General features: G+C 33.6%; 2 protein-coding genes across 8 annotated transcripts in view; both read right to left on the reverse strand.

Moving 5' to 3' along the window:
* Positions 1-515, reverse strand: part of LOC110105455 — a 30,490-nt gene extending 29,975 nt beyond the window's left edge. For 4 of the 7 annotated variants that reach the window (XM_028695215.1, XM_028695214.1, XM_028695213.1 and 1 more), the window contains exon 1: positions 145-515. The gene's annotated coding sequence lies outside the window, so the exon portion shown is untranslated. The remainder of the gene's footprint in view (positions 1-144) is intronic. The other 3 variants (XM_028695219.1, XM_028695218.1, XM_028695217.1) reach the window with 1 other exon arrangement.
* An 8,153-nt stretch (positions 516-8,668) lies between these two features.
* LOC110105433 (probable NAD(P)H dehydrogenase (quinone) FQR1-like 2) lies at positions 8,669-14,919 on the reverse strand. The gene is made up of 3 exons (XM_020834942.2): positions 14,764-14,919; positions 14,072-14,660; positions 8,669-8,998 (listed from the first exon to the last, which is right to left on the reverse strand). Exons 2-3 carry the CDS (start codon positions 14,608-14,610, stop codon positions 8,770-8,772), a joined length of 768 nt encoding a protein of 255 aa, XP_020690601.1. The 5' UTR covers positions 14,611-14,660; positions 14,764-14,919; the 3' UTR covers positions 8,669-8,769.
* Between the last annotated feature and the right edge of the window lie 310 nt (positions 14,920-15,229).

Here is a 15,229-nt window from a genome sequence, read left to right on the forward strand (position 1 = left end):
AAATTTCTAAACCGCGGCAGAAAAAAAAAATAGCAACTTCCAATAGCAACATTAGAAAAGAAGAATTTGGGTAAACTAAAAAAACTTAATTCACCCCAAGGAGCTGTTTTAAGTATGATTTAATTCAGCTAGGATTAAGTAAACCTTGAAAATCCAGATTTTGTTAACCCTGGAGGCAGATCATGAGGTAACCCAAACGATTGCAGCATGCACCGCTCTAAACAGGTAGAATTCACAGGAACTCAGACGATCAAGTTGCAAAAAATGCCGACGAAGAACGACATGGACAGGTCTGGGCAAAATTTACAGGACGGGCAATTCGAGGGTGTAAGTAAAGAAAAAGAGATCAGAGACCGCACGTCACCGCAAATGCGAGGGTAGTTCACCTCCGCCGCAGCGCTAAAGAGTAGTACTTCCGTATTCCAGAAGAGACGAGCGGGAGAAATCAACGATAGAAGAGGGTCGCTAAATTGCAGAGAGCGATTGGGTAAACCAGAGTGCCGATCCAACCAGGCACATATCATGCACCGACATAAATTCCGAGACGCGTTCATTTCAGCTTGGCGGGTCCATTTCAGCTTTTGTTAATGGATTTAGGTAAATTTTAAATTTACATACATACCACTTTATTATTTATATATCTAACATTTAAAATGTTAATATTTCATTGCTATTAGTAATAAATCAAAAATAGATGCAATAAATGAAATATTAAAATTTATATGATGATATGGGTGGTAGGAATGAAATATTGGAGTGGTATATTCTAAATTAAATTTGTCTATAATGATAGACATGTAATATTAAAATTTTGAATGTTAAATATGTAAATAATATGAGGTAAAGTTATATATATATATCCCCAAAATAGAAATATCACAACATTTTTTTTTAATTTGAAAGTAGATGAAATCGAACCATTTTTAAATCTCGTGCCTTACTCCCTTACCATTTGCTTCATCAATGACCTCCCCAAGCATCTCCCATTATCATTAACTTCCCAATAGTTGCTCTGGCTATCATCGAGATTCAACTCAAGCTAAATCAATTTGATTCGAATTTATGATAAACTCGTTATATTCAAAGAGTGCTGATCCAAGCCGACAACTTTCTCTTCTCATGTCGACGACTTCTTTCAAATTGGTTTTTTTTTTTCAATTAAATCAACAGCTTCTTTAAATCAAGTTGATAATTTTTTACAATCAAGTCAGTGATTTCTTTCAAGTAAGTTGATGATTTTCTTTGGTCAAATCAGTAGCTTCCCTCATTTCAGATGGAAGATTGAACTTTCATTAGGATAGTGGCTATGCTAATCACCTATTGAAGGCTTCATCGACATTCATATAGAATTAGGCAATATAGGTTTTTGTAAATCTTTCTTATTTATGTAGCATTACATTTAGTCAATCTTATATGCTCGATCTCCCACCCAAACTTATAAATAAGGGGTTTGGGGTAAAACTCGCGATATATAATTCTTGATACTTGAGCTCATCTAATGAAATCTATGAATTTCTTACTCTAAAAATTTTATTTCTCTCTCTCTCTCTCTCTCTCTCTCTCTCTCTCTCTCTCTCTCTCTCTCTCTCTCTCTCTTTGCTCTCTTATATGTATATCATAGAGTAAGGTTTCAATATAATTTACAAAAATATTTGAATTCAACATCCTCAAAGGAGTAGTGATCATGGAGCATGCCAAGAATTAGAAGCCATGCAATATGTGAACGAGAGCAAAATATAAACTTACGTAAATATGAAAAATCAAGAATTTTTCATTATAAGAATGTTCATAGAAATGGACGAAATTATGACGTGAATTTTCCATGGAGCATTAGAGTAATTCTAAGAACTAATCTTAGAATAGAGTTGTCGATAGGATCTTCTAATTCAATTGTAAGAATAAGACGATAATTTGGAACCAAAGTACTAAGATTAAAACTAGTTATCAATGATGCCTACTATTTGGATGGTAAATAATTGACATCAATTTATCGCTAGGAAGAAAGGCTACTAGAAAGGAGGAAGCCACAATTGATAAATGCTTTATCCAAGGAGATTGAGGAGATTAAACCATATGCAAAATTCAGAGTTCCTCCCCTTAATTCTTATTGGAGAAAAATTTATTCAAATGATTATGTTGCTTATTTTGAATCAACCATCTCATTTCCTAAAAATTCTTCCTCTTTGAAGTAAAAACTATTTTTAACTACTCTTAAATAATCACCTTTCAAATGATTGTCTTGCTTACCACTTGGGATGATCAACTCATTGTTGAGTTCAAGAAGATCTTTATCACCCTATATTGCTAGTGTGTAAAAGCTGCTAAAGACCTCACAAGCCTTATTATGAATGAGTCAAGAATGGGGTGAATCTTTGAGGAGCTTTATCTCAAGATTCTAGAAGAAGATGTTAGATGTCAAAGATTAGAGTTGCTTGCTCAAGTAGCCTCTCACTTAAGATCTCCCCAAGGACATTTTTGTTATACACTTAGTTTGCAACAACCAAGTACTTTGGCCAAGTTATTATAACTTATCAAAAGTCATGTAGATGACGAATAATATGATTGAGACAACATTACCTTGGTGGCAAGATGAAAGGATCGAGAAGTTTAATCTACGAAGAAAATTTTAACAATTTCTCAAGGACAAACAAAGTTTCCCTAATGATCAAAGAGAATGTGAAAGATTGTATAATGATTGAAAAAGAAATCTACAACATTATTGACCTCATCATTTTGAGGAATAAGTATGTAATGCTAATAGTCCATATGATCGAAGGAGCGAGTGGTCGCTAGTTCTAATTCATCATTTCCTAATTGTTGCTCTACTAAGAGTTTTGATGGCTGAGATTGTGGAGGCATTCCAAAAGAAATAATGTTTCAAACAAACCAATGCTAATGAAGGCTGGTGGACATCTCCATGTTCAATCGAGATATTGTGCTTTTATAGTGATCAAGAACATGATACATAGGAGTGTTGACATAATCGAAACCTAGTTGAGGAGTTATTCAAGAAAAGTAATTAAAAGAATTTATCTTGGCAGATGTAGGAAGAAGATTAGGAATGGTGCAATTAGAAAAACCAAGATATTAGCTAGATCTAACACAATAAATTCACATCATTGGTGTGGTTCTAGTCATTCATAAAGGAGTGAGAGTGGAGGTTTCTCACCAAGCTAGCTTCAAATGATTTTGGTCAAAAGAGATGAACTCCCTAATTACCTTAAGGGAAACTAATGCTTATGTAGTGCTTATCACTTTTGATAAAGTTAATCAACCACTAAATGAAAACCTATAGTAATTGTTGCTATAGAAGAAAGTTAACCTAACCCAAACATGGTAAGAAGTTTATGCGTGCCCCATGTGTATAATAAATATTTATAAAATTTCAAGTTAGTAAGTACTTATTAAAGTTTAGAAGAGTCTGACATTAAGGTAGAAAAGAATAGAAAAGCCAAGTGCAAAAAGCCCCTCAGGAGTGCTATAGTGTTGTATGTGGCGGCATTGTCCTCTTTGTTTAAGGAAATCTTATTAAGCAAATACTGAAATGTTGTGCATGTCAGCGTTGTGGCATTTAATTCTGCATTTATAAGGGAAATGAACGTATTGAGGATGCTGCAAAAATGGGACACTCTATCTATGAATATCCAAAATATTCCTGGGAGTGTTGTGGTGCTAGGGAAGGGAGAGTCATGATGTTGTGTCATAAATAGAGTTTTTATATATAAAATATCTAAAACTATTTTCCCTTACCTCGCCTCTCCTCGGCTTTAGGAAAGACAAAGATGAGGAGAGACAATGAACATGGATAAATTTGGAGGCTAAAGTGCGAGATTTGTCTTTCTATTAAGAAAATTGTTTAGATCAAGGTAGACTATCAATATCCTATTTCTAATCTCAATTTTGATGTTTGTATGAAAAATTATGGATAAAATGTGATTTTAATGAGTTTAAGAAACTTTTCACCATTTGATTTCTAACATTTTATAGAATATTTTGTTATGGTCATTTTAAATATAAGAAATCAAATTTTTACCAGTCAATTTTGTCTATATATATTATTGATTATTTTATGTTAAATTTGTCATTTATAACATTTTACAACAATTCATTAAAATTTTGAAAACGTTGTTTTAAAAGCCCCTTATGAATGATTTTTTAAGTGACAAATGTCACATGTGTATGAAAATTATACATATATTATATCTTGAAATATTGTAAAGGTGCATGGCAGTTCATGCATGATCTCGTTCATGTTAATGTTGTAATTTTATATTAAACATACAAGTTATTCATGTATATATCATTGCATGAAGAAAGTTCTACTATGAGAGATGTTAAAGTATACTATAAATAATGTTGACCCTCTCTGTTCTGTCTATTTTTGTTATATTTAGGGAGTTATAAGTGGAAGTGGAGTTATAAAAAAAAAAACATTTGATGATTCATAGTAGCTCTGGTCTGTTCTGTGTGTTGGTGTTTGAGTTGAAATAATTTGGAAGATTTAGTTCAGTAAGCAAATTCCAAAGCCAAATCCTGGTCAGTCAGTTTGTTCGTTCCGTGCCGCGATCCGGTGCGAGCGGGATCCGTCCCGGATCGGGTCGGGTCGTGACAGGGTTCACTTTGGGAGGCATAAGTGAAAAAGAGAGTTATAAGTAGATATCAGGATATGCATATTTCATAATTCATGTGTTGTATATTTTGTTAAGTTAGATAAGTTCAAGTGCAAGTGATATTCATGTTGATAAATATACATTGATACTCATGTGAAAGTACATTTTAATGTTCCCAATGTTCAAATGATAATTTTTGAAATATTATTTTTTATGAATATTCAAATTCAAATTCAAATTACGCTTATGTCATTCTTCTAATAATTGTAAACACTAAGCATGAGTAAACTAATGTTATTAAGTGTTGCAGTTATTTTATATTAGAATTATAAAAAGACATTTGAATCATTTATTTGTAAAACTATGCATATGAGCATTGATCTATATGATCTGATTTTAGGATAGCCTACTGAGCATTTCGTTGCTCACTCTATGAAGTATTTGCTATTTTAGAAAAAGGAAAATAATTGACTGAATAGTTGTTGTTTAGAGTGGAATATATCATGTGCTAGCATATTCAATTTATTATTTTGATAATCCAATCTTATTTATGTATTTTGATGAATTATAACTATTCTTGACGGTTGTAAATAATTAGTTTGAGAAGAAGTGTACATTGTAATTTTGTATATCTTTCATCATATTGTATGCCTAGTGCTCTATTATGTCTTTTGACAATGAGATAATTAGGATTATATTTTAATTCTTTCATTAGACCCTCGGGTATGCCAAAACTCTTGCAGTGATGTAGTTGTCTTCACAAGTTTAATCACAAACTACAAAATCAGCAGTATGTTGATTGATATATAGCTTAGTTAAAATTATTTTCAAAAGCATCTTCAAGAAGGTAATCTTGGTGCTTCTTACCCGACTCCAACCTCTAGTTCTCTCTTTGCTTCTTTGGGGAGAGAAAGAATGATTACACAGCTAATTACCTGGGAGAAGAACATAAGTATTTTACTATAATGGTCACCTTCATTATAATCATACCCTAACTAGTTACAATGTCATCTTTGACCAACCACTGATGATTTCTTTCAGAGCATCTATTTCTATTTATCTTGTTGCCCTAAAGTTTCTAGCAGGGACTTATGTAGTGAATTCAGAGACAACTTAGTAAAGTTAATAACATGTTATCTAAAAGCAATGGAAAATGAGCATGGAGAGATCCTCCAACTTGATGTTAAAATAAACATTAGGGCTAAAAATATTTGAGGTTGTTGAAGATGTGCTCATTTTGAAAGAAAATCAAGTAGTTAGAAAGGAGCAACTTGATTGCAACTCTCATGAGAAGTATTCACCTGGTTGGTTAATGAGGTATGAGGTTTTGACTTCACAAACTAAGGATACGACTTTCTTTCTGCTTCTTAAAGCAACTTTTTAGTACAAAAATTTTCATTTCTATACTAGAAAGCTGCTTTATGAAACATTAAGAAAGCCGTCCCAAACGAAGCCTAAATGACACAAGAAGATAAGGTAGATTAAGCAACAAATTAGGCATGTTACTGTAATGTTGGTTGAACCAATTTGCTGTGAAGTTCAAAAACTTTTGGAATTCAGATTCATTAGTGATGGTTCTTTTCTCTTTCTGTTTCTTGCTATAATATATGTAAACAGGATTTTGATGTTGCCCACATATTGATTTGAATCCAAAAGTTTGGGCTAAAAATGTATGAAAAAAGTATTAATAAAATGAATGCAAATTCACACAATTAAAGAAGAGAAGTTAACTATATGCAGTGAGTAAATGAATGTATATGTTATAAAAAGATGTGAGATATAGATATGATGATTGGAACTATATTTAATTTTTATTTATTTTATGCTAGCATACAATTTTAAATTGCAAAAAAAAAAAATCCATAAGAAATTGAAAATACATTCAATTACTTGCAAAAGAGTAAGTCTCTATATTATAGATAGATTTTTTTTTTTTGCCTAATGGGCAGCTTGTTCGTTGAAAAAGAAAAATAGAGAAAATAAAATATATTGTAAAATGAATACAATATATTTGAAGCATTTGGAGTTGTCTGGATGAGCATAAAAATAGCTTTTTTTTGTCTGCTTTCAAGTAAAATAAATGTAGTGTTAAATTTATTTTTTTTTGTATAGTACCCCGACGTTGTGTACCTGAGCTCCTGACGCTGTGTTCCCGAGCACCCTAGCACCGATTGACATAGAGCATAGCACTGCACCACTCTAGATTCGGCGTCGGAGCCATGAGTACGCTGCAACGCTTCAAGTTTGAGCATCACAAATCATAATGATAGAGGCTTGAGCGCTGCAGCCCTCAAAAGTGGTGTTGCAGCCATTCGAGGTGGACTGGACGATTTTTTTTCTCGTTTTTCTTGCCGGTTGGGTCCCTTGGAGTTATAACTTGACTTTCTCTTGTATTGCGAGTAGTTAGGACATGTAAATTGTGAGAACTGTGTAAGAAAGAAGAGAGATATTGACTTATTTCTCCTTATTTTCATAATAGATTTTTTGGTGCGATGTGGTGTGACTCCGTGATTTTTTCTCTATTTTGAATTTTTCCACATTAAATACTGGTGTGCTTTTACTTTCAATTTTTTTTTTTAATTTTCTTATTTGTTTCATCGCAGTATTTACTTTCATCCCCAACAAAAAATAATCTACGGAGTGAGTTTTAAATTCACCAAAAAACTTATTATGCAGTCCTTTTTCATCAAACCAACACCAAAATTCCTAAAATATTTGTAGTTAGAATGTTTTACACTCACTTTTCATCGAACCAAATAACTCTAAAAGATTTTTTGTTTTTTAAACTAAGGGATAAGAGAGATTTTAGGAAACTTATAGAACAATATATGCGCTAATAAATTTAGATGATTTAAGCATTTCTAATGGCAAATAAAAGATACATAAATATAAATATAAATAAATATTGTGAAGTGTTGCAATAGGAAAAAAAAAAAAAAAACACAATCCAATCACTCATCTAGGGTGAGAGGGCCACTCGCTCTAATTTGAGATTTATTATTATGTGCAAATGCTGAAAGTTGTCCGGAGACTAATCAAAATGTGCCACATCACCCCTTCGTTTGGTACCGTGGCTCGATACCGCTGACATGGTGTATTCTGGTCAGTCTCCGGATGGCACTCTGCATCCGGTCTCCGCATGGATTAATTTCTCGCAATTTAAGGAGTCATTTGCCTAGCTTTTGGAAGTCATTGGCCCCATCAACAGGAGATGCCTATTTCAAGCTAATGACTTCATTAGCAAGTCGGCACTCCCCCTGTCGGTTTGGTTATTTGTATCCGATTAAGAGTCAAATTCTCATTTAAATTTAATAAAAAAAAGATTATTTCTTATATCAATTGATTCAATGCAATGCAAGTAAGCATGAATATTTATTTTAACCTTCGTGAATTATTAAGAGGGTGTGAACTATACTTAAATCAAAATTAAACAATATTTATAAATGATTAAATTTGATTTTAATTAAAAAAATTAGGTCAATGAATCTAAAAACAACCACTTGATATTTCACTATTAACTTATTTTCAATTATATGACATCTGATTTTAGAGATTAAATTCAATAATCACCCCTGTCTTGACAAAAATAGCTCCATAATCCTTTAAATAGGATGATTTTATTTTTACATCCTAAATAATTGAAAATAAAATAGCGTACAATTAAAAAAAAACTAACGAAGATACCAACAACACAAACTTCAGCATGTTTTTGGTGAGAACGGCAAACTTCACCTGACAGGAAAAAAAAAAAAGAAAAAAAGATCAAAATAGTCCTCTAACTCTTTACGAAGGATCAAAATGATCCTCAATTATATTAAATGATCATTTTGATTCCTCAAATTCTGGTGAGACTATTTTGATTTTTCTTTAAAGAATCGAGGGATCAAAATGATATTTCATAAAGAGTTGAGGGATCATTTTGATCTTTTTGTGATTTGATGAGTAACGGCAATATTATTTATGAGCTGGTAGTCTTGAAAAACTTGCACAAAGAGGCAGTAAATAGCAATGCACATCAATAGAAATAGAGAAACAATAGGAATGTAAGAAAAGAAGAGAATAAGAGATCTTTAAGTTTTATTTATTGATCATAAAAAATAAAACAAAACCTTGCAATCAGCTCAGAAAACAAATCCAAATAAATAGTTTGATTGTTTGACTAAGGCTTAACCATTTTTTTAACGGTGGAAGCCAAGTACTTCCCTTGGTGTTCAGCAAGAGCAAGTTCGACCTCACTGGCTATTCTACTACCATCACCAGCATATACTCCAGCACCATAAGGTGAGCCTCCTCTGATCTCTTCCATTTTGAACATATTGGACCCAAAGGTGTAACCTATAGGAACAAATAGCATGCCATGGTGGGCCAGCTGGGTGATAGCAGTCCAACTGCAAGTGGTTCAAGAAAAAATATATTTTTTTTAGATATTTACTTTTCACCACATGGACAACTTGGTCCTCTTAAATTACGAAATTTAAGAACCAAAGTGTCTAAGGCTTCATTTGGGATGACTTTTACTGCTTCTTGAAGCAGCTGTATAGTACAAAAAATATAATTTTTATAATACTGAAAAGCTGCTTCACGAAGCAGTAAAAAGCCGTCCCAAACAAAGCCTAAAGAGGACAAATGAAGAAAAAAGGACCAGCTAAACAATGGGCTTCATGAAGCCAAGTGACATCTATATAATCAAAAGTTCTTTTGTAGATATATTCAACAAGCAGAATCAAAATTTTCAATAAGAGCATGGTCTGGTATATCTGGATGGTAGCTGGCACCTTGGCCACATTATTTGACCTTTTATGATATGAGATGGCTTTCCAGATGCCAATTTGAGACTTTCAACCTGAAATTAAGTAACTGTATGCAGAATGCAAGGCTCATGGTTTTTTCCCCCAAAAAAATGTAACTTGAGAAGTGATATTGCAATGATCAACTAAAATAGCACTAAAGTTAATTATTTTTACCTGCACCAACATATATGTAACCTTGATATAACATCAAAATTAATATTATTACCACTCTTTAAAAAAATGCAATAAGGAGCGCGCCTCGGCGCAATTCAAAAAAAAAAAATCCGTAAGGCGAAAATCTCATCTTGGCCTGATGCGCCTGATGAGTCGTAGGCCTCAATAAGGCTGGGGGGCAAGCCTCAAAAACTATGATTTAGATTATTTAGAAATTTTAATTTATAAATTCAATATATTAAATAAATCTTATTTTGTAATTTATCTATACCGAAACATAAAAACAAACTAACTAAGAACATAAAACACATGCAATTCTTAACTTCTAGATGCACACTATTTCTACTACACAGCCACAAATGTTGAAAAGAGATGTAGGGAGCTCTGTAGATTAAAAAATGATGAAAGTGAAGGGCGAAAATAATTATGCTTTTTATTAATTAGGGAAGAGAAAGATGGTCGAGATCAAAGATGAAAAGGAATAATGGGAGGATGTTGGATAAGAGAAATCAATTTACTATAATGATGACTCTAATGAAGGAACTTTTATTTGGTCCGGTGAACGTACGTAGAGCTACGTTCGGCCGGCACTAAGATCACAGACACAAAATGAGAAATATCGAGCAAATACCGAGCAATACCAATAATTACGAGAAATATCATTATGTGAAGACAAAATACTGAGTAATACCGAGCAATACCGAGTAATACCAAAAAATATCGAGTTTTTTCTAGAAAAACTCGGTATTTTTTGGTATTACTCGGTATTGCTCGGTATTGGTCTTCCCATAGTGGTATTCCTCGTTATTATCAAACAATACCTAGCAATACCGACTAAATACCGAGCAAAAATCGAGTAACAATCCTTTGACCGCACGTAGATCTACGTCCGGTCAGAGGACGTAATAAAAGTTCCTAATGAAGACCTACTAAGTGATGAGAGTGGACATCTGAATTCATAAATTATAATCCTAGTAATTTATACTATTTGTTTATATTGAATTGAGAGTAGTAGAGACTTATTGTTATGATCTTATTTTGATGTTAGTATATTACTTAATTTTTATTAATTAGTGGGATAAAGGCTTGTTGTTGTTGTTGTTGTTGTTGATTGTTTAATTTTGAGTCTTATCATCTTATGCCTTAAACACTTCAAATTTGACGCCTCGCCTCATGGCTAGAAAATATCTCAATACCTGATTGTGCAATTTAAAAAATTAATAACTACTGCTACATTTGTTCTCTTAAATCACAAGTTCGGTGATAAATTCTTGCTCATTCTAAAGTAAATTGCGAGACATGTGCTAAGCAATGGCATCTACTAGCACCAGGTTTATTTTCTTAAGCATTCCGTTTTTGTGCACTAGTGAAAATTAGTAGATTTAATAAGTCTAGGGTCAATAAAAATAAGTGGGAGAATGATTAAGTCCAGGATTAGTTATCTTACATCACTTCAGAAGTAAAGGACAAACCACCCCTATGATGATGATGTTAAAGTTCCTCACAATTAAAAATAAAAAAAGATGATGAGTTAAGCAATCATTAACCGAAAAAACTTGGGAATCATCACAATTATAGCATAATTTAAAATCCTATGATGCCAAATAAAGATAGTAAGTAAAGCTGAAGTTATAATAACAAAACAAAATCAAAATGTATTATGCACCAAGGGGTGCTGAGGTGATGTTTCGCAAAATGAATACAACAATAACAACAACATCAAACCTTTATCTCACTATGTGGGTTGGCTACATGAATCCTTTTTCTCTACTGTGTCCTGTTAATAGCCAAATTTTCATTTAAATTTAATAAAGAAAGATCATTTCTAATATTTTCTAACCAAGTCTTTTTAGGTCTACCTCTACCTTTCTTAACATAAGTCAAATCTAACACATCTACTTTCCTAACCGGATCATCGGAAGGCTGTCGTTTTATGTGACCAAACCATCTAAGGAGACTATCTCTAATCTTATCTTCCATTGGAGCTACTCCAACATCTTCACATATATGCTCATTTCGTATCCTATCTTTAAGAATAAAGCCACTCATCCACCTGAGCATCCTTATCTCTGCAACACTTAACTTAACATTATACTTCTCTTTTAATGACCAACATTCTGCATCATCAAGCATTGAAGGTCTCACCACCATCTTATAGAATTTTCCCTTAAGTTTGAGGGGGATTTTCTATCACATAACATGCCCGATGCATTCCTCCACTTCAACCATCCAACTTGAATTCTACTAATAATATCCCCATCTATTTCACCATCACTCTGAATAATAGACCCAAGATATCTAAAATGAATATGATGGAGAAAATATAAGGATGAAAGCAGACTGAGAAAATATAAAGTGAGAAGGTAAAAGTTACTGGAGAGAATAATGCTTGAAAAATAAGGTATAACTTAAGGTGGCAATGTAAATGGCTACTTAATGCAAAAGAAAGTACAAAACTAACATAAACTAGGATGATATGGATATTATGCATAAAGTAGACAAGTTCTATAATCTAGAATAAAAGCAATGAATTAGCACTACAGCTTTTATCAATTTAACGATTGACAACCGAGCATAAATTCATTTATGAATAGTATTCTAGAAGTTGAGGTTTAACATATTACAAATCCTATCTTAAGGTCATGGGAGTTTAAATTTACATGTTAAGGAATTATTTTACCAGGTCTCTTGTATTATTTAGAAAGTTTAATGCAAAATCCCTATTCATCCAACAACGTACGTTCTTGTCTATATAGTTCCAAGATTCCAATGCCAAATAAAATTTGGTTATTGTAGAAATTCCCAATTTTTCTAGCTGATCTTGAATTTTGTATTATTCATTATTTAGCTTTCTCCCCTCAATGAAAAACTATGCTTTTTTTTATGGATTTTAGCATAAATTTAAGATTAGTTTCCAACCTAATATCAACCTTAGCCTTTATACTTTGCTTGGGACCCGCAATGGAAAAAAGAAACTTATCTAACAACTTAGGACTATATACATAAAAAAGACTAGCCCTGAAAAACTTACAAGTTAGCAGCTATGCCTACACATTAAGCAAAGAAACCTAAAAGAAATTTAGTTTTAGCTTTAACATCAAATTTCTTAGATGTCATATAATCTTAAATAAAGCATGCATGAGTAAAAGTGAATGTAACACCCTTTAGGGCTATGCTGGCAAATTTTTAGTTAATTTGTACAAACCAATTCTATCTTGATTCCATTCCATTTTAAATACAATCACTTATTATTCATTTGTGTTTAGCTTAACAAAGATTGTTTGTTTAAAGTATCATCATAATTACTGGACAAAAAGTATCTACCTTATTTCTGACAAGAATACTACTTTGATGTTCCTCACCATGACTAACACTACTAAAACCAATTCCCGAACTGTTTTAACCAATAGACAAACTTGGTGCAGGGACAATGATTGCTGTTGAATAACAATATTTAAACGAATTTGGTAGGGGATTATATTGTATCCTAGTTTCTAGATATCTAAAACTATGAAATACGACGTGAAGCAAATAAGAGGCTGAATGAAGTAGTGAATATTGTGCCACTGATCAATAAGAGAAAGCACTCTAGTGCTTCTTAAAGCACATGAGATTGTGGGTTTAATCTCACATTATATAATTGAAAAATATGCTAGTGTGGAATCACTAAGTGTTTCACCCTTACCATAGGCTTAAGCTTTTGGGATAAAAATTAGTTTGAACATTGGTTCATCAAGTCCAAGTTTAGTCCCTTCTCGTTTCATCCTCCCTACAGCGCTGCATCATGCTAGATGAGCACTAGAAAAATCGTAACGCAAAAACCTACCAACAGCACATTTGTCCTCTATCATCACAAAATTGTGGCCTGCAATGCTTTATGGTGCCGAATGTTGGCCATTAAAAGAGAAGCATAATACAAAGGTATGTGTTGCAGAGAAGAGGATGCTTAGGTGGATGAGTGGCTTTACCCTTAGAGATAGGATACGAAATGAGCATATACGTGGAAAGGTTGGAGTAGCTCCAGTAGAAGATAAGATTAGAGAGAGTCGCCTTAGATGGTTTGGTCACATAAAACGGCGGCCTTCCGATGACTCGGTTAGGAAGTAGAGGTATTAGATTTGACTTATGTCAAGAAAGGTAGAGGTAGACCTAAAAAGACTTGGTTAGAAAAATATTAGAAATGATCTTTCTTTATCAGATTTAAACTAGAATTTGACTTTTAACAGGACACAATGGAGAAAAAGAATTCATGTAGCCGACCCCACGTAGTGGGACAAAGGCTTGATGTTGTTGTTGTTGTACCACAAAATTGTGGCCATGAAAACTTATCAAGAGAATTTTAACACATAAAACCACATGCCAGATAATGAGATTATGTTCTATGAGTAATGCAATTGGATGATAAAGAACCAATTATAAATAAACAATGCCTTTGTACTGTTGCTCCTCATTGATATGAAATGAACTGAGAAGGAAAAGTTTTACAGAAATTCTTACGCAGTGGTTTCTTGCCCTCCTCCTTGCGTCCCAGTGCTCACAAAGAACCCAGCCGGTTTCCCAGCCAGCTTCTGTTCCTTCCACAGCTGACCTGTACTATCAAAAAAAGCCTTCATTTGAGCAGCCATACTTCCAAACCTCGTGGGAAACCCAAACAAAATTCCATCAGCCTCAGTAAGCTCTGCCGCAGTAATAACTGGAATCTCCTCATTCTTAGGGGGCACCTGCATCATCTCAAGTACTTCATGAGGAAGAGTTTCTGGCACGCGGTAAAGGAATCCCTCAACACCGTCGATTCCATCCACCCCCTTCTTTATCCTTCTCGCCAAGCTCTCCACGTGTCCATACATGGAGTAGAACACGATAAAGATCTTCAACTTAACCTCGGCCGGAGGGGGAGCAGCGTTATTTGCCGTCTCAATTTCAATACTCCTCTCTTCAATAGCAACTGGTGCATTCTTCACATCGCTCGAAGAGTTCTCCGTGCGCACTGCCGGCGGCCGCTTCTTGCTCGGCACGCAACCCGCTCCTTTCCCCATATATTCTCTTCTAACAGATTGAAGACAGAACCCAACGTGCCTTTTCAAATCTGGAAAAGGAATCAAAATGCTCAATTTCCTGAAATCTGGGCAATAATGACATCGTAAGATTGCAAGAGAGCTCTTTTCAACATAGAATTGTGGATTACTTACGGAAATCAGACGAATAGGCTGTGCCTATTGAAAGCAATTTCCAGAATTGGAGCTAGGGTTCTTATCCCTCTCGAGCTAGTTAAGGGACTGCCGTCTTCACCAAACCCTTCAGCCAGTTGGTACCGATTCTCACGCAATTCATTATGGAAATTCGAAGATCCTATGGACCGTTTCAGTTACGCAGCTCGCCACGTGGTCAACATTCCACGTGGCATTCGCTGAAAGGTCGATGAGAATGAAATGTAAAATCATAGGAGAGAAGCGCAGTGGTTGGTAAAAAATAATTCTTGTCGGTAGATAGGAAAAAAAATGTGGCAAGGCATTATTATATGCAAAATGTTTAATGATGTATTTTAAAATGTTTGAAATTATGTGAAGTTTTATTTTTGAATTTAAATTTTGATTTGCTTTGGAATCATGATATGATGTATTACACTAATTTTAATGTAAATCTTCGAGTTTTTAA

The sequence above is a fragment of the Dendrobium catenatum genome, unplaced genomic scaffold (assembly GCF_001605985.2).
Source record: "Dendrobium catenatum unplaced genomic scaffold, ASM160598v2 fragScaff_scaffold_621, whole genome shotgun sequence".
NCBI lineage: Eukaryota > Viridiplantae > Streptophyta > Magnoliopsida > Asparagales > Orchidaceae > Dendrobium > Dendrobium catenatum.

What these genes read in the sequence shown, in the direction of transcription:
- LOC110105433 (XM_020834942.2), bottom strand. Translation starts at nt 14,610, where the DNA reads ATGGGGAAAGGAGCGGGTTGCGTGCCGAGCAAGAAGCGGCCGCCGGCA. An exon ending in GGAGGGCAAGAAACCACTGC is followed by an intron (nt 8,999 to 14,071) that starts GTAAGAATTTCT and finishes AACCACTTGCAG; the next exon opens with TTGGACTGCTATCACCCAGC.